This window comes from Coturnix japonica, chromosome 6, assembly GCF_054131305.1.
Source record: "Coturnix japonica strain WE chromosome 6, WE-NBRP24, whole genome shotgun sequence".
NCBI lineage: Eukaryota > Metazoa > Chordata > Aves > Galliformes > Phasianidae > Coturnix > Coturnix japonica.
Genome location: NC_140668.1, coordinates 23,760,519 through 23,787,240, shown reverse-complemented (window position 1 = coordinate 23,787,240; position 26,722 = coordinate 23,760,519). Strand labels below are relative to the sequence as shown.

Here is a 26,722-nt window from a genome sequence, read left to right as displayed (position 1 = left end):
ATCTAGTATCCCACCATCACCTGCTGTTCCTCCATCATCTACTTTTCCTTCATCACCTGCTGTCCCTCCATCCCTGCAGTCACCCCCGAGGGACCATCTCCTCACACCCCACGCATGCGGGGCACCCACAGCATCCCTGGTGCACCTGAAGCCCCTCTGTGCCCCCGGAGCATCCCTACGCCCCCTCGCCCCCCGCAGCCCCCCATCCCCTCCCCCGCCCCCCGTTATCCTTTGGATCCACCCGAGCAAAGCCCCTCTAACACCCGCGGAGGGCGCCCGAGCGCGGGGCGGTGCCGGCGCAGTGCCGGGGCGGTGCTGGAGGTTGTCCCCGTGCCGCCCCCTTTGGAGCGCCGGGCGCGGTGGCGGTGCCGCCATGGCGGAGGCTGCGGTCCCATGCCGGGTGCAGTACCTGGAAGACTCCGATCCTTTCGGCTGTGGCAGTTTCCCGGAGCCCCGACGTGCGCCTGTTTACGCCGTGGAGGAAGCGCTGGCCCTGGGAGCGCAGCTGCCCGCGATGCACCGGCTGCTGGGAGCGCCGCTGCCGGTAAATAGGGGGGACGGGAGGTGGGGAGGGGCGTGCTGAGCATCCCACGTGTGGCTGTGGGGCTGGGGTCTCAGGGGGCTTCGCGGTGCCCGGTTGCTGCTTGGGTCGGAAGGGGATATAGGGCAGCGGTGGGGGGCTCGGAAGGCCCCACATGGGAAGGACGTGGCCGTGTGGCTGTAGCCAAGCGCTGCCATGGGGACACTGCGACGAGCGGAGCGTGGGCAGTGCCACCGCGCGTCCCCGAGAGCCGCGGTGCCCACGGAAGCGGTGTCTGCCGTCGTTCCGCCTGGTGCCATCCCGCCCGGCGTCGCGGAGGAAGTGGCTCCGCTTTTTAGGGCCGGTTCCCATCCGACGGCAGCGGCTCGGGGCTCCGTGTCCGCATCCCACGGCACAGCGACACGGATCAAGGTGCGCCCCCAGCACGGCCCCGACCGTGGGATCCAGCAGCCCGGCCGTGCACGGGGCCGCAGGGCTGCCTGCCCCTTGTCCCACTCAGCGGTTTCATGGGCTGCAGGGAAAGCCCCGTAAAAGTCACGCACTGAGCAGCTTCCTCCGGGAAGTGGGGAGGAAGGAGGCGCAGCACCGGGGGTTCGGAGCAGTGCCGGTGTCCCAACCCAGGCTGCAGCCTCCTCTCCCCACCATCCCTCCTGCTTGGGAGACCCCTGTTGGTGTGACCCCTGTCGGTGTGTTGCCATCAGGGCGCCCTTTACAGTCCCTTCCTGTAGGGGGTGGGTGGGTTTTCTCCCCTTGGTGTGGGACAACATCTCCATGGCACCAATGCGCAAAGCTGGGAGCGGGGTGATGGGCAGAGGGCTGCTGTGAGACCTTCCCCTTTTGATCCAGCCACGCTCTGTTCATCCTTACTTTCACTGTTTCACGGAGCAGAGCAGCAGCCTCTGGTGGTGTCCCCGTCATGGGATTTTTGACTGGTGACTAAAGGCAGTTTGTTTGGGAACACGCAGCCCCAGACATGACGAATGGAGCTAACTCAAATTTCAGGCATGCGTCCTCCCTACCCCGGAGCTGTAACGGGATCGTTCCGGGGTGCCACCATAGGGACAGGGACGTTGTGGGGCTGGAGCCAACCCCCTCCTCCCCACGCATTGCCCACGCTGCCAGGTGCCGCTCACAGCCCCATTACTCACCGTGCTATAATTAGGAAATGAACAGTCATTATTAAATTTTTCCCCTATAAACCTCAGCCCTGGATGATGCTGGCCTCGTCCCGCTTTGCTCAGCAGCATCCTCCCACTCTGGGTGCCCCACAACCCCAGAATGGAACCGCACAGCATTTACCCTCCCTACCCAACACGTGCACAGCCGCACGGCCCCTCGTTTCCTCTCCTTGCAGCTGATGGCTTTTTCATGCTTTCCGGGAGGCGTTTGTGCCTGAACTGCCTTCCCGGCCGCATTGTTCTGCTCCGGGGCGATGCTATCTCTTCTGAGCTTCCAGCAAGTCATGCAGGGCCCCACTGAGTGATGCTCCCTGCGGGTGCAGGTTTGCTTTCAACCCTTGTGAGTGATTTCCACACCAGTGTGTGACTGCTGCAGAGGAAATCCCATTGCAAATGGGCTGCCCACCTGAATTGCAGAGGGTGATAGCAAGGCCATCTCCGTGCCACCGCTGTCCCTTTGCATGCCCTTGAGCTGCAACCCACACCAGCACTATCAATGTAGGGATTTTCCAAATGAAACCAAACTGTGGGAGCCCCCCCCTCTGGAAACCTGCGGAACAGCAAAACCTGCATTGGTGATGGATCTGGGGCTCCCACTTGCCCAGAGACCTTGATTTTAATGGGGTTGGGGTCACTGAGCCATAGGGCTGGATGGAGCCATAGGGCTGCAAGTGTGCAGCTCCAGGCTGTGTGTGCTGTGTGCCCTCCAGAGCCCTCCTGCCTTCATTTCCTTTTTATCCCCACAGTGGGCACTATCCCATCCATCTGCTGCCATCCATCAGCAGGAAAGGGTACGGGGCAGCACCCGGTAATAAACACCTCTACCAGCCCAGTGTCCCAAAGCGGTTCCCATTGCCCAGTCCTTGTGCCTCAGAGTGCGAGAAGAGGGTGCAGAGCAATGCTGAGTTATGGGTGCTATGAGCTACGAGCCCTACTTCACACTGCATCAAATTCATCCTGACCTTTGTGGCTTCCAGATGGAGCCTCAGCTGCAGAACATAACAGAGATAAATGAGTTTCAGTAAACCCTCCATCCTCTCCCCATAAGCCGTGCAGGGAGCCCCATGGCACTGCACTCTCTGGTTTGCAGTCGGGGCGTTGCTCTGGCTCTGCCCCAGGAGCAGCCTGCATTTGAGTTTTAAAGCTCTTTTGGGCTTCTCCAACAGTTTCTCTTTGTTGGGTTTCTTGGGTTTAGTTGCTGGGTCTGCATCACCTCCATCCTAGGGAGATGAAGACCATCCCCATGTCACACACTGTCACCAAAGCAAAGAGGCACCCAGAGAGTCCCACAGCTCAGCAGGGCTGGGAAAATGTGGTTGCCAAAACCAGAAAGTGTTGGAGATGGGGGAAGTGCTTCCGGCAGTGGCAGATAAGAAGGATACTGTGCAGGGCTGTGCTGAGATAAGGCACTCAGCTTGTTATTGCTTGGATGGTGGGGTTAGTTTGGATGTGTCTGTCTGTCTTGGCTGTGGAGACCTCCAGATGTGCTTGTGGGTGCGTCAGTGGTATCTCCATTGCTGTCCCATAGAGGCATATCCATCACAGCCCCCTCCATTAAGTGGTTTGGAGAGGGCAGTCCTGCTCTGGGTGCATCCAGGAGCCATCATTTGCTACACGTATCCTCTCTGAGCACTGAAGCTCATGATGCTGTGTCCTCCCATGGCTGAAGCCATGCTCCTGTGTGTGCTCTTTGTCCCCTCAGGATAGGTCCCAAAAAGTCTCCAAGCCAGTAGCCAGAGGGCACTGCATTGCTATGGGAGGTGTGAGCGTGGGATGGATGCTCTCCTCTCATTCCCCTCCCTGGGTTTGCTGTGACCCCACACCACTGTATAACACTTTCCCATGCTGGAGGCAAATGAATCAAAGCTGAGAGGAGGGATGCAACCACTGCCCTATGGCCCAACAGCGCTGTCCCCACCAGCACAACTCAATCATGCCCAGCATGGCAGTGTACCCCCTCTGCGTCCCTTATCCCTTTCCCCAGGAGATGACATTGTCTGGGGTAGGTAAATATATCCCATGCACTGGAGCATCCTTGTAGGGAGCATAGCCAGGCTCACATGGCAAGCACCAGCTGGGATATGTCACCATCCCTGACAGCAGCCAGCTGTTAACCCTCGCTCACAGCAGAGGCAATTTCTTCCCTCTGGAGCTGCACAGGAGCTGCGTTTTGGTGCATCCTGGAAGGACACATGGGCAGGAGTACAAACCTTCCCCCAGCCCTCAGCAGTGTTTGGTGCTTGTGGCCATAGCTGGGGGCAGCAAGAAGTGAGACGAGATGCTGACAGCACTGTGATGGAGTCCAGTCCTGCAGCAGTGCCCTGCCAAAGTGCTGTTTATCTACAGGCTGAGTCAGACGGCGAGGCGTCACTCCATGCATACGGCATGGTTTGGGCTCATTTCTTTTTGCCCTCTGGGTCTGGTGATGGTATCATGCTTGCAAAGTCTTGCTTGGGACACCGAGCACTGGGGGATCTGTGGTGGTGCTGCATGGGGCTGCCTTGGGGCTTTTCCAGACTTGTGTAATGGTGGGCACTTACATCCTGGCACCTGGAGTGATTTGGGGCTGAAAGTGGAGTTTTGGTGATGAGCCCCATGCCTCTTCCATGGATGCATCATGCACCGTGTTTGGATTTCTTGGAGTGGTTAATAAAAGGGGTTAATTCCTGCTGCAGGGAGAGATGTAAGAAGGCACACGTGGATGCTGTAGGATGGAAGTGGATGCTGTAGGATCTGGGGTGGATGCTGTAGCACCAGGGCTGCCTTTGGCCCTTCCCCTCCTGCCATGTGGCTGGGTGTGGAGCTGGGGCTGAGTCATGGGGCTGAGTCAGTGCAGCCCACACACTGGGACGCCCGCATAGGGCTCATCATGATCAAGGATCCTGCCCTGAGGGGGACAGCCACTGCCACCAGCCTGGGTACCACCAAGGGACAGTTGATGGCCTGGGGCCACCAAGGCATGGGGCCACCAAAGCATGTGGCAAACAAAGCACGGGAGCACCAAGGAATGGAGCTACCAAGGCATGGGACCACCAAGGCATAGGACCAACAAGACATGGTGCCACCAAAGCATGTGGCCACCAAAGCATGGGACTACCAAGAAATGGGACAACCAAGGCATAGGAACACCAAGGCATGGGGCCACCAAGGCTTGGGGTCACCAAGGCATGGGGCCGGCCTTGCTGTGTGTTTCCCCTGGTGTGGGGTTCCCCATTTCTCCAGCAGCTCAGTGCTGGTCCCTGTGCAGGGGTGGAGGCCCTAAAGGGGACGTGGTGGCAACTGTGATCCAGTGGGAGCAGTCTGGGGACATGGTTGCATGGTGGTGGGTCAGTGGAGCTGCCTCCTCCAGCAGACAGGAGGGTCACTGCTGCAGCCCACTGTAGGGGACCTGGGGTAGGCAGGTGGTCCCCATCTCACCCGGCTGTGTGTCCCCAGCTGGAGGACTGCACGCTGCAGGTGTCCCCATCCGGCCACTACCTGGACCTGGAGCTGTCCCTGCTGGAGCAGAAGGATGACCTGGAGGCCTTCTACGAGGAGGTCAGGTGAGGCACACGGGGGGCACTGGGCGTATGGGGTTGGTGCCCTCGTGCCAGCACTCAACCCATATCCCTTTGCCCTAGGAAGGGCCGTCGGCCAACGCTGATCCTGCGCACGCAGCTCTCTGTCCGTGTTCACGCCATCATTGGTGAGCTGGGGGGTCTCCTCGCCCCTGGGACTGGGAATCCATCGCACGCTGCGGGGATTTGGGGTCATCCAAGCGAGCTCTAAATATAGCCCTGGCAAATGCAAACAAATGGCTCACGTGGGGACGAGTGCTCGGACGCATTGAGGCTTTCCATCCGGAGTGGGGTGAAAAGCCAGCAGTGCTGGGAAGGAAAGGGCCGGCTATGGGGTCAGGGTCGCGCTCCCCACGCGCGGTTCCCAGGCTCTGGAATGCTCCATCCCGGCGGCTCCAGGAAGGTTTGGCAGAGCACTGGTTGGCCTGGCCGAAATACATAGGAAAACAGTAAAAAATAGACAAATGGGTTTGGCGAGCTGCGTGCCTCCTTTGAAGGCTGCCAGCCCTGGGATGGGGACCAAGGGGGTGGCGGAGCAGTGCCCGCAGGGTTGTGCAGATGGGGTTCCTGTGGGTAGCTCAGCCCCGGGGCTGTGCCTCCTGCCCAGGTTCCTGTTTCGGTTCAGCGCAGGAAACCAGAGGGGATATTTGTGTCATTGCCGGGCAGCAAAAATAGAAAGAAAAAGAAAATAGGAAAGTGTCTGCGCTGAAAGAAATGGTGGTGGTGGAGCTGCTGCTGCTCCCGCCGCGTGTGTCCCACATCCCATCGCTGCGCTGTGTCCCCATGTGCCACTGTGCCCAGCAGCCCATTCCCATGCCTTTGCTTGCAGAGAAGCTGTACAACTCACAGGGCCCGGAGCTGCGGCGCTCCCTCTTCTCCCTCAAACAGCTCTTCCAGGTAAGTGGCCCCGGGTCCGTGTTCCCACCCTGGAGATGCCCACATCCCCAGCACCTGCTTGGGGACATTGCTGGGCTTTGCTCACAGGAGGACAAGGACCTGGTGCCAGAGTTTGTGAACCTGGATGGGCTGACGTGCCTGATCAATGTGGGGGCAGAGGCGGACCAGAACTACCAGAACTACATCCTCCGTGGTGGGTACTTGGCGTGTCCTCCCCCTCGGTGGCACCGCTGATGGAGCGCGCCTGATGCCACCACCCCATACCCCTGCCTTGCAGCCCTGAGCCAGATCATGCTCTTCATGGATGGGATGCAGGGTGTCATCAACCACAACGAGACTGTCCAGTGGCTGTACACGCTGTCAGGAAGCCCGGTAAGCTGCCATCACCCCTGGCTGTGACTATCCCTTTGTGTTATCCCTTGGGGGTTCACCCCATGCCTTGCCTTCAGGATAGGCTCAGAGCCTTGGGCTCATTGGGTGCTGCTCTTCAGTATCACAAAGAATCCCCATGGCCCATTTATGTGACATGGGCACAGAGGTGGAATATAAGAGAGGGCTCCACACTGGGTGCCAGAACCCACTGGCCATCAGGATCCCAGCTGTAGGACCCTGAGCCCACAGTAGCCATCAGTGAAGCCAAGCCCTGGAGGGTGGGTGAAGCCCCCTGTACCAGCAGTGCCCTGCCACAGCTACTGTCCCTTGTCCCAGTTTCGCTTGGTGGTGAAGATGGCCCTGAAGCTGCTGCTGGTCTTTGTGGAGTACACAGAGCCCAATGCCCTGCTCCTCATCCGTGCTGTCAACGCTGTGGATCAGGCAAGAGGTGAGTGCAGCCCCAGCCCTTAACCATGGATCTCATCTTGGGGATGGTTGGATGCAGAAGATGTGGGTTGTCCATGCCCACAGCTTGGCATGTGCCAACTGTAGCCAATGGGAACCCACCATGAGAGCCCTCCAGCAGGGATGAGGAGGGGTTGAGATGCTCAGGATGAAGTGCTCCATATCCCAGACTCTCAGTGCCATGGTGCCACCTACATGCGTTGCTTGTCCCAGGTGCATGCCCATGGTCCAACCTGATGGCCATCCTTGAGCAGCGAAATGGGGCTGACACAGAGCTGCTGGTGTTCGCCATGACGTTGATCAACAAGGTGAGCACCAGGGCTGTGCCACAGGGCCACCATGTCCCCATGTGCCCGATGCCAGCCCTGTCCCTTTGCCACCACCCAGACGCTGGCCGCCCTCCCAGACCAAGACTCCTTCTACGACGTGACGGACTGTCTGGAGCAGCAGGGCATGGAGAGGGTCGTGCAGCAGTATTTAAGCAGCAAAGGCACCGACCTCGACCTTAAGCAGCAGTTTGTCCTCTATGAAGTGAGTGGGGTGCCCAGGGTGACAGCAGTGTGGCGTGTCCCCCTGGGGCTCACAGCACACTCCCATCTCACTGCAGAGCGCACTGCGGCTGGAGGATGGCGTGGAGGAGCCGCCAGCAGGCGGGCGCAAGGAGCGCAGGAAGACAGATGAGGGGCGGCGTGGGTGGAGGGCACAAGGGGGATGTGCTGAGCCTGAGCCTCTGCAGAGCCCAGGGAGCCCCGAGTCTCCAAATGAGACCCCCAGCACCCTGAAGGAGCCTCCTATTGAGCATCCTGATCTGAGCATCCCTGTGGAGTAAGTGTGGGAAGTGGGAATGCTGCAGTGCGACACTGGAAAGTCCCCCATGGCACTGTGCTCTGTCTGCATCTCCTCTTTCTCCAGACCCTGCCCCAAGAGCGTCTTCAGCAGCGCGTCCAGCCTGCGGCTCAGCCTGCCCAGCCCCCCAGCTGAGAAGGAGCCCCCCAGCGTGGGGGAGAGGAGTGTCTACAAGTAAGGGATGGTGCCCTGGGGGTCCCAACCACCGTGTCCCCTCTGTCCCTAGGACGCGCTGGGGCTGGCGAGATTCACAGTACAGGAGAGGGCAGTGTGAGATGATTCAAGTGCAGGGCCTTCACAGCATCCTTAGCCCAGCTGGGCTGCACACACCACTGCTCCAGCTCCATCTCTTCCCCCTCACTCCTCCTCTCTGCCCGCGCTGATTCTCTCCTCTGCCCACTCTTTCTATCTTTTCCTTTTGCAGGCTGCACCAACCTGCTGCTGTCTGGTAAGTGCCCGGGCTCTGCGTGACACCTGCTTGCTGTCCCCAGCCCTTCATCTCCTCTGCTTGCACCCTGTCTGGGTGGCCAGGACCCCCATACCACAGCTGTCCCACTTGGGGTGACAGCACTCTCCAACCCCTTATGGGGCTCACATGCCATCTCTAGTCTGCAGCATCCTGATGGCAGGTCGGGTGGTACTGGTGACAGAGACCGTGCTCCCAACGTCACCAGCACCATGCAAGAGCAGTTCTTGCTCTGGGCCCCCAAGCCATGTCATGGGACTGGGGGGTGGGGGCAAGAATTCTCCATTAGCGGGGGGCTAACCCCTGTTTTCCCTCAGGCGGGAGGATGCCCCCTCCTTGCATGGGGACAAACCTATTCTGAAGAGGTTTGAGTAAGTAGAGGCATGCGTGTGTCTCCAGGCATGCGCTTCCTCAGGCTGGATGCTCCCAGCCATGCAGGGCAGGAGGAGCAGGAGGGTCCCACGAGTGCCAGCTCCAACACTCGGTGCCCTCCTGGGAGCTTGGTCTTGCGGCTTGTTGTGGTGGATATCAGCTTGGGACCAAGTGGTGGAGGGAGGTGGTGGAGTCTCCATCCTTGGAGATACTCAGAAGCTGCCTGGACATGGTGCTGGGCACACCTCAGGGTGGCTTTTCTGGAACAGAGTGACAACAGGTGACCTCCAGAGGTCCATGCTGGCCTCAGCAGTTCTGTCCCCATGCTTTCCCTGCCTCCTGCTGGGCCATTGTAACCTCGTCTTGCTGTTCTCAAGCCATGGTGGCCTTACCCATCTCTCTGAAGTGCTTGGAGGTGGCTGGGGCCATGGGTGGATCCTGCTGCAGTGTGGCTCGTGCCAAAGATTTTGTTGCAAGATTGGCCCCAAGCAGGGCTTGTTGTGTGGTGCTGTATGGTGTGGTTTGTCCATCACCATCTTCACCGTGCTCCCAGCCAATATCTGTCCCTATCTCGCAGAGCTCGCTTCTTGGAGAACCTGGCTGCTGCCCAGAAGGAGAAGATGTCCGCCATGGCCAAGGGACGGATCGACATCCTCAGCGATGTTCCACCACTGGAGCATCCCATTGCTTGGGATGGGGACAGCAGCAACCCTGATTCCGGCACAGAACCACCTCACATGAGTACGTGCAGGGCTGGGTTAGGAACATGTCCCTACCAGGACCCCCATGTGGGCTTTAGGAGCCCCTCTGGCCCCAGCCCACCCCATGGAACTGAGTGCCGTAGTGGTACTGGTGCCATAGAATAACTTAGGTTGGAGGGGACCTTCAAAGATCATGCTGTTCCAACCCCTCCAGTGGGCTGGGTGTCCCCCACCAGGTCAGGCTGCCCAGGACCCCATCCAGCCTGTCCTTGAACGCTTCCAGGGATGGGGTGTCCACAACTTCTCTCGGCAACCTTCTCTGGCCATCCCTCACCCAAGCATCTTCCCACAAGGAATGGGCTCCAAGCCCTGCATGCAGCCCAGCAGCACCTTCTACAGGTGGGCTCTCTCTCTCCACAGGGTCCCACGCAGGCCGGCAGGATGTCTCCAACTCCTGCAGCACCATCTCTGATACCAGGTTCATGCTGGACATGCTCTATGCCAAGGGCTCCTCAGAGGCAGGGAGGCAGAACATCTTTTCTGAGGAGCCATCATTGTCATCACGCCAAGGAGAGGTGGAGACGGACGCAGGGTCCAGCCATGCCAAGGGACCTGGTAGTCAGGAACAAGAGAGTGCCCGGACCCACGGCAGGGCTCCAGACGGGCTGGTGGCAAGTGCCCATGCCAAGCTGGCACGCGCTGCATCCAGCATCGATGCCGAGAGCCACACGCAGAAGCTGGAGAGCACTGTCATGATGCCCGTCAAGAACGACACAGAGTTATCGTGGGAGCGCCTGGAGGCTGGTCCTGTGCAACTGAAAATCAAGGACCTGGACTTCACCGACCTGGGGGAGGAGGAGGACTTTGACGTTTTGGACTCAGGGCCCATCACCAATGGCTCCTTCCTTCCTGCCAGCATCGAGGCAGCGAGCGCTGGAGTTCTCATGGCTCCCCCTCCACTTCCTATGGCCGGTTGCCCACCGCCTCCACCTCCTCCTCCAATGGTCCCTGGTTGCCCACCTCCTCCACCTCCTCCCCCAGTTGTCCCTGGTTGCCCACCACCTCCACCTCCACCACCCATGGTCCCTGGCTGCCCACCTCCCCCAGGGTTCTCAGGCCCCTCAGCCACGGACGGCCCTTCCCAAGCCAAGAAGAAGAGGACAGTGAAGCTCTTCTGGAAGGAGCTGAAGCAGCTGGATGGCACTGTGGGGTCAGGCAGGTTTGGGCAGGCAACACTGTGGGCATCCCTGCAAAACGTTGAGGTCAACACTGCAAAGCTGGAGCATCTCTTCGAGTCCCGTGCAAAAGAGATGCCAGCTTCCAAGGTACCAGCAGGCCAGAGCTCTTGGGGGCTGTTGTGGTCTCAAGGCACTTTCACCCCATGCTGTGTTGATAATGGGTAGATAGAGCCTTGTAGACTCAGCGGGGAGGACGGGGTGGGCAGTGATGGTGATCAACACATAGGTGTGATTCACCCCCACATCCCATGGTGTTTCGCAAAGGTGAGCCCTCTGCCTGGCTGCCAGCCTGCTCCCTGTCCTCTTTGCAGAAAGTTACTGATGGGAAGAAAGTGGTGGTGGTGCTGGATCCCAAGAGGAGCAACGCCATCAATATTGGCCTGACGGTGCTGCCACCTGTGCACATCATCAAGACAGCTGTGCTCAACTTTGATGAGTTTGCAGTCAATAAGGAAGGGATTGAGGTGAGAACTGGAGAATCTGGGCCCACCAGGGTCCCTGTGTGGGTCATTTCCCCTGGTCACGAGGTCTCTGTGCTATGGTGCCCATGCTGCCAATGTGGCACACTGTAGGTGGCCCTAGGGTGACATGTCCTATCTCCCACCATCCTGGAGGAGAGGTGACATTGCTGGTATCTGATGTATCCTTCTGCCTGCCTTAGAAAATCTTGACTATGGTCCCAACTGAGGAGGAGAAGCAGAAGATCCAGGAGGCCCAGCTGGCTAACCCTGACGTGCCCCTGGGCTCTGCGGAGCAGTTCCTACTCTCATTGTCCTCCATCAGTGACCTGACGGCCAGGCTCCAGCTCTGGGCCTTCAAGCTGGACTACGAGAGCCTGGAACAGGTATGGGGCCATGTACCCCACCTTCCCCTCAGCGGAGTCCTTGGGATGATCCTGGTGGGAAGTGGCCACATCCAAATGTGGGGCTGCAGGGCCCCAAGGCAAGCAAGGGGTGCTTGTGCCCATGGTTGAGGACAAATGTTCCTGGCTGAGGATCCCCCAAGGGAAGTGACTTACAAGGGATCTCACCTGCCCCTGTCCCCATCCAGGAAATTGCAGAGCCGCTGTTTGATCTGAAAGTGGGCATGGAGCAGCTGGCCAGAAATCACACCTTCAAGTGCATCCTGGCCACACTGTTGGCCATGGGCAACTTCCTGAATGGCTCCCAGGTGAGGAACGGGGTGCTGGGGGATGCAGCTTGGGTGCTGCATGAACAAGAACAACCATGGCACCTGCATGCCCAAGACCATGAGAAGCTCAGGAGGTGGTGTGGGTGCTGGTGCTGGTGCTCTTGGTCAACGGGAGGGTGGCAAATTGGAGAGGCCCCACTGAGCATTGGGGTTTCAGAGCAGAGGCTTTGAGCTGGGCTATCTGGAGAAGGTGTCGGAGGTGAAGGACACGGTGCACCGGCAGTCCCTGCTCCACCACCTCTGCCAGATGGTGGTGGAGAAGTTCCCAGAAACCACGGACCTCTACTCAGAGATCGCATCCATCACACGATCTGCCAAGGTGAGACCAGGCCCTACACCTTCACCTTCACCTCGCCACCAGCACCAGCACCAATGGACAATATATCCCCACCCTAGGTTGACTTTGATGAGTTGGCCAACAGCCTGGTGCAGCTGGAGCGGCGCTGCCGGGCCTCCTGGGACAACCTGAAGGTGATTGCCAAGCACGAGGCCAAGCCAGTGCTGAAGAGCAAGCTGACCGACTTCCTCAAGGACAGTACCCAGCGCATCGTCGTCTTGAAGGTGGTGCACCGGCGTGTCCTTAACAGGTGGGTCCTAACCCCCGTGCATCACCAGCCCCAAAGCCATCCTGTGGTGGGATGGCCGTGCCCTGATGGGTGTCCTTGCAGGTTCCACTCCTTCCTGCTCTACCTGGGGTACCCGGCAAGTGCTGCACGGGACGTGAAGGTGATGCCCATCTGCAAGCTGCTGCGGGAGTTCGCCCTGGAGTACCGCACGTGCCGGGAGCGCGTCCTGCAGCAGCAGAAGAAGCGTGCAGCACACCGCGAGCGCAACAAGACGCGTGGACGGCTCATCACAGAGGTATGGGGCTGATCCCACCACTGTGCCCTGTGCTGGTAGAATGAGGGAATGGCCTCACATTGTGCCAGGGGGTGTTCAGGTAGGATATTAGGAACAATTCCTTCTCTAACAGAGCGGTGATGCAGTGGCACAGCTGCCCAGGGAGGTGGGGGAGTCACCATCCCTGGAGGTGTCCCAGAGCTGTGGGGATGTGGCACTGAGGGATGTGGGCAGTGGACATGGTGGGGGTGGGCTGGGGTTGGGCTTGGGGATCTGAGGGGTCTTTTCCAACCATAATGATTCTGAGCTCTATCCCCATTGCTTGCCTCTGGTCCTGCTGCAGACTGAGAAGTTCTCTGGGATCGCCGAGGCATCGCCACCCGCTGTGGTGTCAGCCAGCCCTGTGCAGCAGGAGCAGGCAGAGGAGGGCCATGAGAGCATGAAGAGCGTCCTGAGCTCGCCCACAGATGTCCCTGCCCGCCGCAGTCGGGGTGGCCGCGGTAGGAGCACATCAGGGATGGGGTGACAGAGTGGGTTGGCCCCACGAGCGCCCAGTTGATGCCAGCATCCTCATGTTCCCATGCAGGGATGGGGCTCGCCACCCCCAGCCAGGGCTCCCCAGCCCAGGAGGATGTCCCCAGCTCACCCGATGATGCCTCGGATGAGATCATGGACCGCCTGGTGAAGTCAGTGACGCACAGTGCCAACCCCCGTCCCTGCCCCAGCCGCGAGCGCAGGAGGTCCCGCGGCAATAGGAAGTCCTGTGAGTGTCCAGAGCCATCCTGTGCCCCTGTGTCCTGGACACTGTGCCCTCTCCCCATGTTCTGTCTTAGCTCATCCCTGTGCCCCTGTTCAGATGCTCTTACACCATCTCAGTGTCTCTGGTTCTATTCTGTGTTCTTGTTTCCACACCTGTTCCATCTCTTTATTCCCCTGTCCCATCTCTTTACTTTGTCTTATGTCCCATCATTGTCCCTATTCTCGGCCCCACTGCTATTTCCCATCTCCAGATCTCTGCTCAGGTACTCTTTCCCTTTTGTCTCCCAGTCCCATCTCTGTGTCCCTGTCCTGAAGCTGCCTCCTTTCCCTGACCCCTCCAGACCCCCAACTCTGGTACCCACCCATGCCACCATAATCGCACACCAGGGCCACATAACCCAGTACACAGTGACCCAGCAGACACTCTCCTGTCCCCACAGTGCGACGGACGCTGAAGAGCGGGCTGAGCGATGAGCTGGTGCAGGCGCTGGGCTTGGGAAAGGCACCAGGCATGGAGGTGTGAAGTGACCACCTGCATCCCATGGGGAAGGACACGGGGACGCTCCGCTCCTTTGGTCTCACCTCCAGCTCCAGAGCACAATGGGAGCAATGCCCCAGAGCTGCTCTGTGGGGTCAGGATGAAGGATGAAGGATGGAGGATGGAGGAGCACATGCTGTGGTGGAAGTCAGAGCAGTACTGGGAGGAGAGGGGCTGGACACAGACCCCCAGTGGGAGCTGGGTCTGGCTGCTGTGACAATAAAGTGATGTGATGTGTGCTGCTGGCAGTGTCCCTTGTCCCCATTCCTGGGGCATGGGGTGATGCTCCCCACAGCATCCCTGGGCAGCACAGTGTCCCCGTGGTGCAGGATACCAGGGTAGCACAGCACTCCCGCATCCCTCTGCCCCACCTCCATCCCTGTGTCTCATGGCTCAGGGACAGCCTGATGTCTCCATACCAGGATGCAATGCCACCCCCCAGGGGCTGTGTCCTCACTGAAGGCCTCCTCTGCCCTCTCTCTGTGTTTTCATTCCAGATGTTTTTTTGGCTCTGCAGCCTTGGGTATATTTCCATGCCTCCCCGGCATGTGCTGCCCTTGAGAGGCGCCTGAAGTGCTTGGCTTGGCTGTGGCATGCACAGATTGTGCCAAAAACACCACCCTGCTGGAGGGGGTGGTGGGGACGCAGGTACACCATGGGGGGTGCTCCGGGTCACATCCCCTTCTCCATAGGGTGCAGCCGGTGGCACCTCCAGCTTCTCTCCTTGTCCCCAAGCTCTGTGCCACCTGCTGTCCCCGTGTCGTGCTGCCACGAGGGGGCACGGCGGCCACGTGCATGGCACTATGCAGGGACTTGTCCCCATACATCCCGTGTCTCCTCACCTCTTGAGCAAAGCCGGGTGGTGGCACGCTCAGCACGGCGGGCGCACGGAGGTGGAGGACGGGAAATGGGTCACTGTGCTGTGACCCATTGTCCCAGTGCTGGGGCGGAGGAGGCAGTGTGTCACCGGGGCTGGGAGGAAGGCACGTGTGCTCCGTCACCCCTAATAGCAAGGTCCTGTGGATGCCATGGAGAAGGGAGGTGGGAGGTGACGATGGGTTGATGGGATGGAGAAAAGGGCTCAGCCTGGAGATGAGCCCAGATAGGGATGGGGATGTTAAGCAGGACATGCCAAGCAGCTTCTCCCCCTCTGTTGGACCTGGTACCCCTCCCTGAGCATCACCAATGCTTTGCAGCCACAGGAAGGGCCCCCCAGCTCTTGGGGTGCTGAGTCTTGCTGACTCAGAAAGTGAGGAAAGCCCAGCAGGAGAGGAGAGATGGGAACTTCAAATGGGAAACAGCTTTCCAGAAGGTGAAACCTCTCACAAAGCCATGAGTCCGGCTGGGAACAGAGATGTGTTCTGTAAAGGGCTGCACAGCCTGACCCCACAGGTCACAGCCTGGGATTTTCCAATGAGAAGGGGATCCCTGGCCGTGGATGTCCCCGGGCATCCTTCCCCTTGGGTGGGGATGGACACGGAGGTGTCCCCTGGGGAGGGACTGGCGAAAGGAGAGGACTGTCCTGGGGAGGATGAAGCAGCTGTGGGAGCATTGCTGGGTGAATCACATCCCTCCCAGCCCTCCCAGCCCCGAGCCCCTGCAAACAGCCTGAAAACAATGCAATGAATCTTCCAGAGATGAGATTAGGGAGGGGAACAATTATCTCCAAACCTGTTCGTCATGGGAGGCACCACTGAGGTGTAGGAACAGCCTAGGGCAAAAGGAAGACAGATCCCCCATAGGGACCGTGCTGAGCCGGGGTGTGACCCACCCAGCCCCACTTCCAACCCGCAGAGGTGAGCCTCAATTAGTGAAATGGGCATGGAGGGTGTCAAGTAGGTCAAAAGGTAATGAGGAGCTCAGCAGCATTTCCTAACAGCGCGGGGTTGAGCAACGGGGAGATGAACAAGGGCAGGCTTTGTCTGCAAAGGAACAGACAGCAAGGGCAGCCATGGTGAGAGGGATGGGGCTGGGAGCTAGGAGATGCTGGGAGGGTGGGTGGGCAGACAGATGGATGGCAAATGGATGAATGGACAGACGGACAGACAGGTGGGTGGATGGATGGATGGATGGATGGATGGATGGATGGATGGATGGATGGACAAAGGATGGATGTTTGGATGGACATACAGGTGGATGTTCAAATGGATGGATGGACAGACATGGATGGATGGGCAAATGGATGATGGATGGGTGAATGGGCAGATGGACAGTTAGTTGGATGGATGGACAGACAGCTGGGAGGATGGGCTGAGTCAGAGCAGGTAGACTTGGTGATGCTCAGCTGACAGTGATGAGCACAAGTGCTGCTTCGTGGGTAAACCATTGAATCGGAGGATGGCTGGGGTTGGTGGGGGCCCTACGGGTCTTTGGGTAACTCCTCCTACAGATTCAGATCTACACGCTCTTAGGACACCACGTAGCATCTAAGCAGGAGAGCCTCCAAGCAACCTTGAAAGCAGCTGAAGGCCTCAAGCAGTGCCATATTTCTCATAAAGAACCACCTGCTGATGTAGCCAAACAAGGAGGAACTGCTCAGAAGTTACTTCTCTGCTCTTTAGAAAACTAACTTTCTTCAGTGAGTTGTTTCCAAGCCTGGTTTGCTGCTGGGAAGGACCCTGTGGACCCCACAAACCACATCCCAAGAAAGGAGATGCGTTGGGCACATCCCTCCTCCTCTACCTGACCGGCATTCCCTGCATTCCCCTGCCGGGAAGAGCAGGGCTGCGAACCCAAGCGGGTCCCACCACCATCACACCACACCCCGGAAAAACCACCCCAGCCTGTTTGTTGGCCGCTGCCCTCCCGCCGAGCCTCCTGCAGCTGATGAAATCTGTTGTTTTCCGACGGGACCAAAGGGGGTTGCATCCATACCACGCGTGGTTCTATGGCGAAGGACGGTGTAAGGCATCCTCCATCCGATAGCAAAGCTTTTGGGAGCAGAGCCTGGAAGACACAGCAGCAAAGCTCCGTCGCAGGGTATCTGAGCACGGAGGGTTGGTGGAATATTAAAGCCTGGCAAAGCAATCACAGCAAGTCATAAAGGTGGGAAGGGGTGGACTTTGCACCAGCTCTTGCTGCTCGTGGCACACCTCCGGAGCAGTGCTGGGTGCATTCAGCATGGCAGGGAGCAAACGCAGCAGCAGGTTGGGGGATGGCTTGGTCCCAAACCCCATAGGGACCCATCTGGGACGTGGTTCACACCTTACCAACCTGCTTGGGGTTGGTGGCACCGCACATCTGTGTGTCTGCAGGAGGGGATGGAGACCCCCAGCCCAGCCATGGGGGCTGAGCACAGTGGCATCCCCCTTTGGGGGGGAGGGGGCCAGGGTGGGCACAGTGGCAACCTGTGCCGTGGGCACTGAGCTGGGCTGAGCCGTGCTGGGTTGAACCCAACCAAACTGAATGGTGCCATGCTGAACTGAACCGAGCCAACTTGAAACGAATGGAACCAAACGGAACTGAACTGACCAAACGGAGCAGAACCGAACCGAACCGTGCTGGAGCGAGCTGGAGTGCATTGAACCGAACTGATCCGTGCCGAGCTGAGCTCCGTGCGGTGCCGAACCGAGCCGAGCCGCTCCCATCCGCAATGAACCCAACTGAGCCAAACTGAGCAGAACCGAACCGAGCCGTGCCGAGCCCGCTCCTCCCTCGCCGCCCCTCCCTCCGCTGCCCCCATTGGCCACCCCCCGCCCCTCCTTCCCCTCTCCTCCCGCCTCCCCCCGCTATAAGCTCCCCGCGGTGGCACCACGCGGCCGGTGCGGCGGGGCCGGGCCGGCGCGGAACGTCCCATCCCATCCTTTCCCATCGCATCCCATGGAGCGAGCGGAGCGGTGGGCGTACGGAGCGCTGTGGGCGGCGCTGGGGGGCGGCTTAGCGCTGCGGGCGGCGCGGGGAGACGTGGTGCTGGGCCGGGCGCTGGCCGTGCCGCTGGCTTTGCTGGCCGCTGTGCAGAGCCTGTGCCGAGCCTGCCTGCCGCTGCCCCTCGGGCTCGCCCTGGCCGCGGCGTCCGCCTGCCTGCTGCTCCGCTGGGCGCCCGGCAGGAGGCTGCTGCCGGTGGAGGGCAGGGCGGTGCTGGTCACAGGTGAGCGCGGTGCGGTGCCGGGGTTCTCCGCGCGGTGCCGGGGATGCGCTGCTCGCCGGGGAGACGCGCGCGGCCGGCGCCGGGTTCGCTCCTCTCGGAGGGAGGGTGCGCTGCCGTGGGGCGTCCCGGGGTGTGCGGGTGTCCCACAGCCCGGGGTGGGCTCACGGAATCGTTTGGGTTGGAAGGGACCCGAACGGTCCTGCACTGAGCAGGGACACACACAGCAACATCAGTGCTCACAGCCCCGTTCCCTGACCTTGGCTGTGTGCAGGGATGGGGCAGCACCAGCTCTGTGTGCAGCCTGTGCCTCACCGCCCTGACTGTAAAGAACTTCTTAGTTAGCTCCGGTCTATATATGCCCTCTTTTGGTTTGAATCCGTTTCCCCTCGTCCTGTCACAGCAGACCCTGCTAAAGAGTCTGTCCCGTTCTCTCTCGCAGCCCTGCGGAGGTACCCAGGGTTGCTGAGCTCTGGAGAAGGGCAGCCCCAAGGAGGAGGGAATGGTTCAACCCTATGGTGGGGGCCGTGGGGCAGCCCGGTGCCATGCAGTGCTAATGTCGGCCATGCACAGGTGTGTACAGGTGCCTTCCTCCTGGCCATGGGGCTGCAGGGAGGGAGCTGTGGTGCTGCCCTGCGGTCCTGTTGGGCTCTGGAGAGCTGACCCAGGGAATCACAGACTCATTAAAGCTGGAGGAGACCTCTCAGATCCCCAAGTCCAAACCCACTCTCACCACATCCCTCAGTGCCATATCTCCACTGTTCTTGAACACCTCCAGGGACAGTGACTCCCCCACCTCCCTGTGCAGAAGCCTCACTGCTCCTTCAGAGTTTCTCCTATCATCCTACTGGCTCCAAAGAGGAGGGCAAGGCTGAGCCCAGCCATGGGCCAGGACGGTGCCATGGGGCAGGATGGTGCCACGAGGCTCAGCCAGCGTGGGGTTGGCATCAGCCACACGACGGTGACTCAGTGCTGGAACACGGTGTTCTCACCCCGTAGCACAGTGACACCTGCGGCCCCACCGTGTTTGCTCTCGGCAGTAAATGCTTTGTGGTTGGGCAGGTTCAATTTGCGGGTGCTGAGGTGAAGCACCTCCAGGGGAGAAATGCAGCGCTGGAGGTGCCGGGCTGCACGTTTTGGTGCTTCACATCAATTTAAGAGCAGAGCGGGATGTTGCTGGGCCTCGCAGTCCCTGTTTAGGGCCTGAAATGGGTCAGAGCTTAACACCATGCTCAAGGTTAGCAGAGGTTGTACAGCCCCATCTTGTAGCCTTGCCAGATGTTGGAGCAGCTGCTGGCTGCAGGAGGCAGTGATTCCATCCAGATGTTGGGGCCATGGAGGTGCAAATGCTTCCCTGTGAGCACAGCAGCATCGTTTCTGTCCTGGCCTCAGGGCTCTGGTGCTGTCCCACACCTGATTTCTCAGTTTTGAGAGGTTTAGAGTGAGGGTTTGGAGCCACTCAGTGATTTTGCTTATGAATAACAGCTGGAGCTGGGCACGATTGGGGTTGTGTTTGCTGGGTATCCAGGCTTGTGGGTTCTTCTTCCTCTGGAGCCACACCACAGAATGGTTTGGGTTGGAAAACCCCTAATAATGCCATCTTAAGGGCACTGCTGCTCTCTTCCCTGTCTCTGCTTCCAGGCTTGGTTGGGTGTCACTCCTCTTCCCACTCCAGCTGTGCCTGTCCTATGCAGGAGGATGTGCTTAGGAGTTGGACCCCATGACTATTATGGGTGCCCTCCAACTTGAGATATTCTGTGATATGATGCTGCCCTACCGTTGTCCTTCAGCCCAATTCAGTGGGGCTACGTTCAGCTGCTCTTGTGTATTTCAGGGGAAGGCACCCCTAGATAGCCCTGTGAGGCACACAGCCCTGCACAGATTCAGCTGCATGCAGTGTTGGCTTAGGGTGGCCATGAGGGGTGGCTCATAGCCCATAGGTTCCAACAGCCCATGCTGATCCAGAAGCTGGATTTCCAAAGACCTGAGCTGCCCATAAGCTGCAAGAGAAAATGGGGTCAGCCTGATGGCAGCATGAGGATGGGCAGGACATGTGATGGGCATTTGATGTCCCTCCCATGCCAATGGGACAAATGGGATGGTCCCTTATGCCCCATGTGGAATTTCAGCACCAAGGTACCCCAGTGGGAAGGACCTTACAGCCCACCCAGTCCCTCCATGATGGGGGCACTTCCATAGACCTCAGCCCCATCCAGCCTGGCCCTCAGCATCTCTAGGGATGGGGCACCCACACTTCTCCAGACAGCTCATAGTGAAGGATTCCTTCTGGTATCTAGCATCACTCTCTCCCTTTTAGTTCAGAGCTTTGGTTTGCCATGGCCATGGCTTCCCTGGGGCCGCGTGTCCTTCCAGCGACAGCTCCTGCTGATGGATCACCATCGTGTTCCCGGCTCGCCGTGTTCCCTCTGCCGCCCATTATTCACCCGCTTATCGCTGAGGCTCTTCACAACAACTTCCTCTTTTGGGGGGACATAAATCCCACATTAGCTCTGATAAAAGGTACAGGCTGTGCCATTGCACGATGTTTGTGCTCAGATCCTTGTCACTGCTTTGTCCCTGCCCCGAGCATCCCATCGCCGCCTCCAGCAGCAGCACGTGGGCACCGAGCGCAGAAGATGCTCAGATGTCCCTTTTGGGAGTGTGACACCCCATGCTGAAAGCTCAGCTCCAGCACTGAAGTGCTGCTTCTAGGAAATTCCCTGTATGCTCTTTCTGCGAAGTGCTGACTTCGTAGCAGCTCTGGTTCAGGGGAGCTGCTTCCTCCCCTGTGGTTGTTTCTGTGCCTCCCCGTGGCCCCAGTGGGACTCGCTCAGTGGTGTGTGTCCTGCTGCTCCCCTGCATGCCTGGGTGCCCCATTGGGTTGGGGTCATTGGTCTTGAAATGCCCTCAGCCCATCGTGTGGTTGATTGGGTTGGGCAAACTCTTGAAATGCCTTTGACCCACAGTGTGCCCCATTGGGTTGGGTCAACTCCTGGGGTATCCTCAGCCCATGGTGTGCCCCATTGGGTTGGGTCAACTCTTGGGATGCTCTACACCCTTCACTGCTGGCCCCATTGGAGCAAGGGTTGCTCCAATTGGATGCTTTCAGTAGGCTGCTGGTGACCTTGTCCTCAAGCATGGCATCAGCACTGCTTGGGCTCATGCGTGTCCTGGCTGCATGAAAGTAATTGCATTACCCCATAACTCCATTAGTGACCCCATTAGCAACCCACGGTGACTCAGCCATGCGTGTTGGGGTGCAGGAAGGCAGCTGGGTGGCCTCGGTGACAGTGACCAGCACACTGTGTCCCCACTGCTCTGGCAATGTTGGGGCCCCGATGCTGACGTACCGCAGCCAGCGCCTGCTCCTGCCAAATGGGCCTTAATTTGGGAGCCCTGTTCACATCCTCAGGGCTCTTCTCCATCTTTGCTGCTGCCTCTGGTTGTCAAGGCAGGAAATCAGATTTTCCCCCGCTTCTCTCGGGTTTGTTAAGTGAAACATATCCTCCCAGGCAGAGGTTATGGCACATAATGCTCCGTAAGCGCTCGGCTGATCCGTTGTAATTCATCCCATCTGGCTGCCACAGCCGGCCACCTCTTTCCCTGCCTCCTACTCGGGGATCGGGTCCCAAAGAGCCCCTGTAGGGTTTTGGTTCTTTCTCTTGTGGCTTTCTGGGCATGGGGCGGCGTGTAGATGGTGCATCCTATGGATGATGTGTCTCATGGTTGGAGTATCCTGTGCTGTGCGCTCCGTGGATAAAGCATCCCACAGCTGGTGTGATCCATTTGTGGTGTGTCCCATGGGTTATCTGTCCCATGGATGATGCACACTATGGTTGGTGCATCCCATGGATGCCATAACCCACTGCTGGTGTCTGCTGTACATGGTGCGCCCCATAGTATGCCATAATGCATATGTTGTTGCATTCCCATGGTTGATGTATCCCATGAATACTAAGAGCAGCCAACCAACATCCTTATCTTCTAAGAGCTGGGACCGGGTCAAATGTGAGCCAGGGCCCGATTTCACGTTAATCCTATTAAAAACCAGACATTTAACAAAAAGGAGCTGTGTGACCAAGCCTTAAAACCAACCAAGGGATGGGCTCCGTGGGCACAGGGCAGCTCCTGGGGCGTGGGGAAGGGGCCGGAGAGGCTGGGGCAGCTCAGCTGCTGTGGGCACAGGTGCCGTGCTGTCCCCTCCCTCGCCGCAGCCCTGCCAAGAATGTGTTCCCTCGGCGTGGGCTGACATCACCCGCAGAGCGCTGCTCTCTCCAAGCGCGCCCGGCATCCGGGAGGTGTTGGCTGCGGGGCTGTGCTGTGCTCCACACACACACACACACACACACACACACACACACACACACACACACACACACACACACAGCCTTTTGTTCTGTGCCTCCTCCTGCCCACCCCGTGCCTTTGGGGTGGTCCCCAGCAGGGCTGCACTTTGGTTCTGGCTGTGCCCCGTTTGGTGGCTCTTCTCCATCCTTTGGGGTCTGGTCTGTGCCTTAGCGTCCCCATATCCATCCAGGTGATGCATGCCGAACCCCTCCATCCCTACCAATATCCATGCTCTGCGTCCTTCCAGCATCCCCTCCTGCTGTGCTCCCCTTATCTATGAGGTTTTTGGGGTGGCGCTGCTTGTAGCTTCCTTCTGTCCCCATGAGTCCCTGCCTGGCCATGGCAGAAGGGCTCATCTCAGAGCCAACCTCCGCCTGTTTGCCTTGGCATCCCGGGCAGGATTTGCACGTGAGCCCCTGGAGACAACAAGCAGCTCAGCTCTAATCCTCTTGGCTGCAGCGTCCGGCTCCCCTCGGGCTGCTCACAGCCTTGGGGCTCGCACCATGCATGCTCTATGGCTGCTGCTCTGCACTCCCTGGGTTGTTTCCACCTTAGAGGAGCTCTGGGTGTTGCACGTCCTTGAGTGACTCCCAGAAACACGCTGGGAGAAAAGTAGGTGAGTGGTGATGGGTGTGCAAGAGGATGCGTGTGCCATGCAGCGAGCGGGCAAGGTGGGGAGTGCACAAGGTGATGACCGTGCAGTGTGTTGCATGCGCAAAGTGATTGTGCAGTGCAACAGGCATGCAAGGTGGTGAGAGTGCAATGCAGTATGGGGATGCAAAACGATCGATGACCATGCTGTGCAGTGAGCATGCAAGGAGAGGAGTGAGTGCTGCTGCTTTGCTCCCCGTGCCCCACTGAACTTCATGAGCCCTGCACAATGTGCGGGGCAGGAGGTCAGCCCCACTTTGCAGCCTGGTTTTGCAGCGCAGAGTTTGAGGCTCCTGTTGGGTTTTAGAGGTGCTGCTGTGGTTTGAGGCTGGCGCAGATTCTGTGCCCCAATGCCCGCTTACGCTTTGTTTGCCAGCATTATCTTTATTGTGGTTTTCTCCTGCCCTATTGGCTAATGGGGTGACGCACCCCAACTTTTTTATGGCTTTATGGCACCGCAGTTAAGGACATGGGGGCACGGCACTTATCGGGTTATGGGCCCCGGGCACAGTGTGTGGCCCTTTATGGGTCCGTGCTTTGGGTTTCTATGACTGAGAAGGGGGGCTGGGTGGGCTAACCCGACGTGGTTCACCCTGTGCACAGTCCCCGTGTCCTGCGTGGTGCGGCTGTCCCCAGGAGCACCCGTGGTGCCCAGGTAGGGTGCAGCTGGGGCCAACCCCGCAGCGTTCCCTGTTAATGGTTAATGGGGCCGTGCTATCGGCGCTGCCATCAGCTGGGAACGCGCTGTTCCACACCGCCTGTTTGCTCTCAGCCCCATCTCCCGCAGGGCTCTCCCTTGGGCACAGGGCTGGCTTTGGTGCTGCCATGTGGGACATCCCTTGGGGTGCCCTGGGACCTGGAAGTCAACAGGAGCACACACAATCCTCCTTTTTCCCCCCATTATTCCCAACCCCAAGGGCAGTTTTGGCCATCTTACATCTCCCTGGCCTTGCAGTGGTGGAGGTGGGGATGCTGTGGGTCTCTGCGTGTCACCGCAGGGCTCCAAGCCCATCCTGCCTTCGCCTCGTGGGTGCCCCCCTGCGCTCAGCCTTTTATCAGCTGTCAGCATCAGCAGGGCGATGGGTTTGCCGATAAGGACTGTTTTCTTCCTCCCGTGTGAGAGAGGAAAAACAGCAGTGCTGTGACCTGCGGGTGCCCTGGGACAAGGTCATGTCCCCATGGGGTCCCTGCGTGGCCATCCCCGGCCCCTCACAGTGCAACCATTGGCTCTTGCAGGCTGCGACTCAGGCTTTGGGCAGGCGACAGCGCGGCACTTGGACTCCTTGGGCTTCCGTGTCTTCGCCAGCGTGCTGGATCCACGCGGCCCCGGCGCCCAGGAGCTGCAGAGGAGCTGCTCATCTCGGCTCACGCTGCTGCGCATGGACCTCACCAAGCCCGAGGACATCCAGAGCGTCCTGCAGCACATCCAGGCACACACCAATGGCACAGGTGGGAGCTCACGGCATCCTACATACAGCCCCAACCTCCCCTATCCATGGATGCATCATGGAAAGCCCCTATAGCCCCCCCACCCAGGATCCTCACTCGTGTCCCCATCCATGGGTGCACAGTAGAAACACCATACAACCCCCCAGGACCCCCATTGGTGTCCCCGTTCTTGGATGCATTGTGGAAACCCCATAAACCCCCCAGAATTCCCACTCATGTCCCCATCCAAGGATACATCCCTACGGGCCACCAAGTTGGCTACAGCCATGCCAACGTTTGTCCCAACGCTCCCTGTAAAGGGCTGCCATTGGTGGGGGAGCAGCTGGGGCTGTCCCCCATCCATGGTTACACCCCGGGAACTCCATGCAACCCCCAGGACCTCCCATCCATGGATGCATCCTGGGAACCCCATACAACCAACACATGTAGGTCCTCCACTTGTGTCCCAGTTCATGGGTACCTTGCTATGGGTCACCACCTTGGCCACGCCAAAGGGTTTGTCTTAATGCTCCCTATATAGGGCTCCCATGGATGGGGGAACCATCTAAGCCCCCCCAGTGTGGTGCTATCCCATTTTTCAGAGCAGCCCCTCTCCCACAGGTCTCTGGGGCTTGGTGAATAACGCTGGCTTCAACGACATCATCGCCGACGCTGAGCTCTCGCCATTGGGCAACTTCCGCACCTGCATGGAGGTCAACTTCTTTGGCTCACTGGAGCTCACCAAGGGGCTGCTGCCCCTACTGCGCTCTGCTGGCGGCCGCATCGTCACCGTCAGCAGCCCAGCAGGTGAGCAGCCCCATGGGGCACAGGGATGTGGGGCTGGGAGCCCCACAGGGATGCGTGTCGGGTACAGGTGCACGGTGAGCATCGCTGCTTGGGTTTTTGGTACCCGTAGGCGTTGTGCAAAGAGAGTTGCAGCCATGAGGGTGTTTGCTGCGCATGGGGCTGTGTGAGAGCTGTGGGTCTGTGCTTCTCCCCACAGGTGACCTGCCCTTCCCCTGCCTGGCAGCCTATGGGGCGTCAAAGGCTGCGCTCAGCCTGCTCATGGACACGTTCCGCAGTGAGCTGCAGCCATGGGGTGTCAAAGTCAGCCTCATCCTGCCTGGGTACTTCAAAACAGGTGAGAGGGGTGGCCCCTCACTGCCCTGGGACTATGGCTGGAATCATAGCATTATGAAGGTTGGGAAAGACCTCCAAGATCGCAGAGTCCAACCATCGTCCCATCCCCACCACGTCTGGGCTCTCCCTTTTACAACAGCTGCTCTCGCTCCCACCTCACAGTCAACCTCCACTGGGGGTTTTAGAGGGACCACCCCCACTACGCGCTCCCTTCTCTCCCCATGGGCATCCCTATAAGCATGGGTGCTCATAGGGTTTCCAGACCACGCGTGTCTCATGGGGTCCCCCCTTTGCAGCCACCTGCGACCCAGACTTCTGGAAGCTGCAGAAGGAGCAGCTGGTGGCCCGGCTGCCCCAGGAGCTGCTGCAGGCTTACGGCGAGGACTACGTGGAGGAGATCAACCGGCAGTTCATCCAGTTCATGAAGGTGGCCGTGGAGGACCTCAGCGCGGTGGTGAACAGCATCACGGACGGGCTGCTGGCCGCCAACCCCGCTGTGCGTTACTACCCAGGGCAGGGCCTTGGGCTCATGTATTTCATCCACCGCTACCTGCCCTACTTTGTCCGAGACTTGTTCCTCAAAGGATTATTCATCAACCCCAAGCTGCCCCGAGCGCTGCGGCCGGAACACAAGGACGCCAAGAAGCCCTGACCTTGGGCCGCATGCGGGGCAGCCGTCAGCACTAGACCTCAAACCAAATTGCTTTTACCCAAAATCAGGCAGATGCAGATCTATTTTCTATCGTGCGAGAATCAACGTTTTCTAGAGACTCTGGGTGGTTTTTTTGTTTTGTATTATTATTATTATTGTATTATTATTATTTTTTCTAACCCCGCATTCCCTCCCCCCAAACCCCACACGCCTGACTCCGCGCGCTGGGCCGCACCTCGGGCATTTCCCAGCCTCATGGCAGCTTGTTGAGCACTGCCAGAGCCCTGCAGCCAGGCCAGGCCAGCCCCTGCCTCCCCACACCCCTCCCCATGCTCTTTGTGCCCCCAGCGCTGGCAGGGGGTTGAGGCTGGGCTGTGGGTGCCGCAGAGCTCCGCACGGGATGAAATACGTGATTGTCACTTTTTCAATAAATCTGTTCTTGATAAGCCACTGGGCTCC

At 59.1% G+C, this 26,722-nt stretch overlaps 2 protein-coding genes across 8 annotated transcripts; both read left to right on the top strand.

Annotated features, from left to right (window-relative positions):
- Positions 1 to 344: 344 nt before the first annotated feature.
- Positions 345 to 14,204, top strand: FHOD1 (formin homology 2 domain containing 1). Of its 6 annotated transcripts, XM_085551683.1 has the most exons (24): positions 345 to 544; positions 5,155 to 5,261; positions 5,340 to 5,404; positions 6,106 to 6,173; positions 6,261 to 6,366; positions 6,451 to 6,545; positions 6,882 to 6,993; positions 7,224 to 7,318; positions 7,398 to 7,541; positions 7,618 to 7,835; positions 7,923 to 8,030; positions 8,281 to 8,304; positions 8,640 to 8,693; positions 9,272 to 9,435; positions 9,816 to 10,720; positions 10,945 to 11,097; positions 11,295 to 11,477; positions 11,684 to 11,803; positions 11,982 to 12,143; positions 12,221 to 12,411; positions 12,493 to 12,685; positions 13,008 to 13,164; positions 13,251 to 13,427; positions 13,864 to 14,204. In XM_085551683.1, the coding sequence occupies exons 1-24, from the start codon at positions 374 to 376 to the stop codon at positions 13,944 to 13,946; spliced, it is 3,855 nt and encodes a 1,284-aa protein (XP_085407809.1). In that variant the 5' UTR covers positions 345 to 373; the 3' UTR covers positions 13,947 to 14,204. The 6 variants fall into 6 exon arrangements, 4 of the variants coding, with proteins under 4 accessions (XP_085407809.1, XP_085407811.1, XP_032302898.2 ...); XM_085551685.1 differs by lacking the exon at positions 8,640 to 8,693; XM_032447007.2 differs by lacking the exons at positions 8,281 to 8,304; positions 8,640 to 8,693.
- Positions 14,205 to 17,703: 3,499 nt separating this feature from the next.
- Positions 17,704 to 26,713, top strand: HSD11B2 (hydroxysteroid 11-beta dehydrogenase 2). Of its 2 annotated transcripts, none has more exons than XM_015873812.3 (5): positions 17,704 to 18,048; positions 24,280 to 24,492; positions 25,093 to 25,278; positions 25,475 to 25,612; positions 25,908 to 26,713. In XM_015873812.3, the coding sequence occupies exons 1-5, from the start codon at positions 17,781 to 17,783 to the stop codon at positions 26,261 to 26,263; spliced, it is 1,161 nt and encodes a 386-aa protein (XP_015729298.1). In that variant the 5' UTR covers positions 17,704 to 17,780; the 3' UTR covers positions 26,264 to 26,713. The 2 variants fall into 2 exon arrangements, with proteins under 2 accessions (XP_015729298.1, XP_085407814.1); XM_085551688.1 differs by lacking the exon at positions 17,704 to 18,048 and adding an exon at positions 22,868 to 23,008.
- Positions 26,714 to 26,722: the final 9 nt, after the last annotated feature.

Excerpts from the sequence above, each read along its gene's own strand:
- FHOD1 (XM_085551683.1), top strand. The coding sequence starts at position 374 with ATGGCGGAGGCTGCGGTCCCATGCCGGGTGCAGTACCTGGAAGACTCC. Across the intron at positions 7,319-7,397 it reads CCATGACGTTGATCAACAAG|ACGCTGGCCGCCCTCCCAGA; the intron begins GTGAGCACCAGG and ends GCCACCACCCAG. Across the intron at positions 7,836-7,922 it reads GATCTGAGCATCCCTGTGGA|ACCCTGCCCCAAGAGCGTCT; the intron begins GTAAGTGTGGGA and ends CTCTTTCTCCAG.
- HSD11B2 (XM_015873812.3), top strand. The coding sequence starts at position 17,781 with ATGGAGCGAGCGGAGCGGTGGGCGTACGGAGCGCTGTGGGCGGCGCTG. Across the intron at positions 24,493-25,092 it reads GGCACACACCAATGGCACAG|GTCTCTGGGGCTTGGTGAAT; the intron begins GTGGGAGCTCAC and ends CCTCTCCCACAG. Across the intron at positions 25,279-25,474 it reads CACCGTCAGCAGCCCAGCAG|GTGACCTGCCCTTCCCCTGC; the intron begins GTGAGCAGCCCC and ends TTCTCCCCACAG.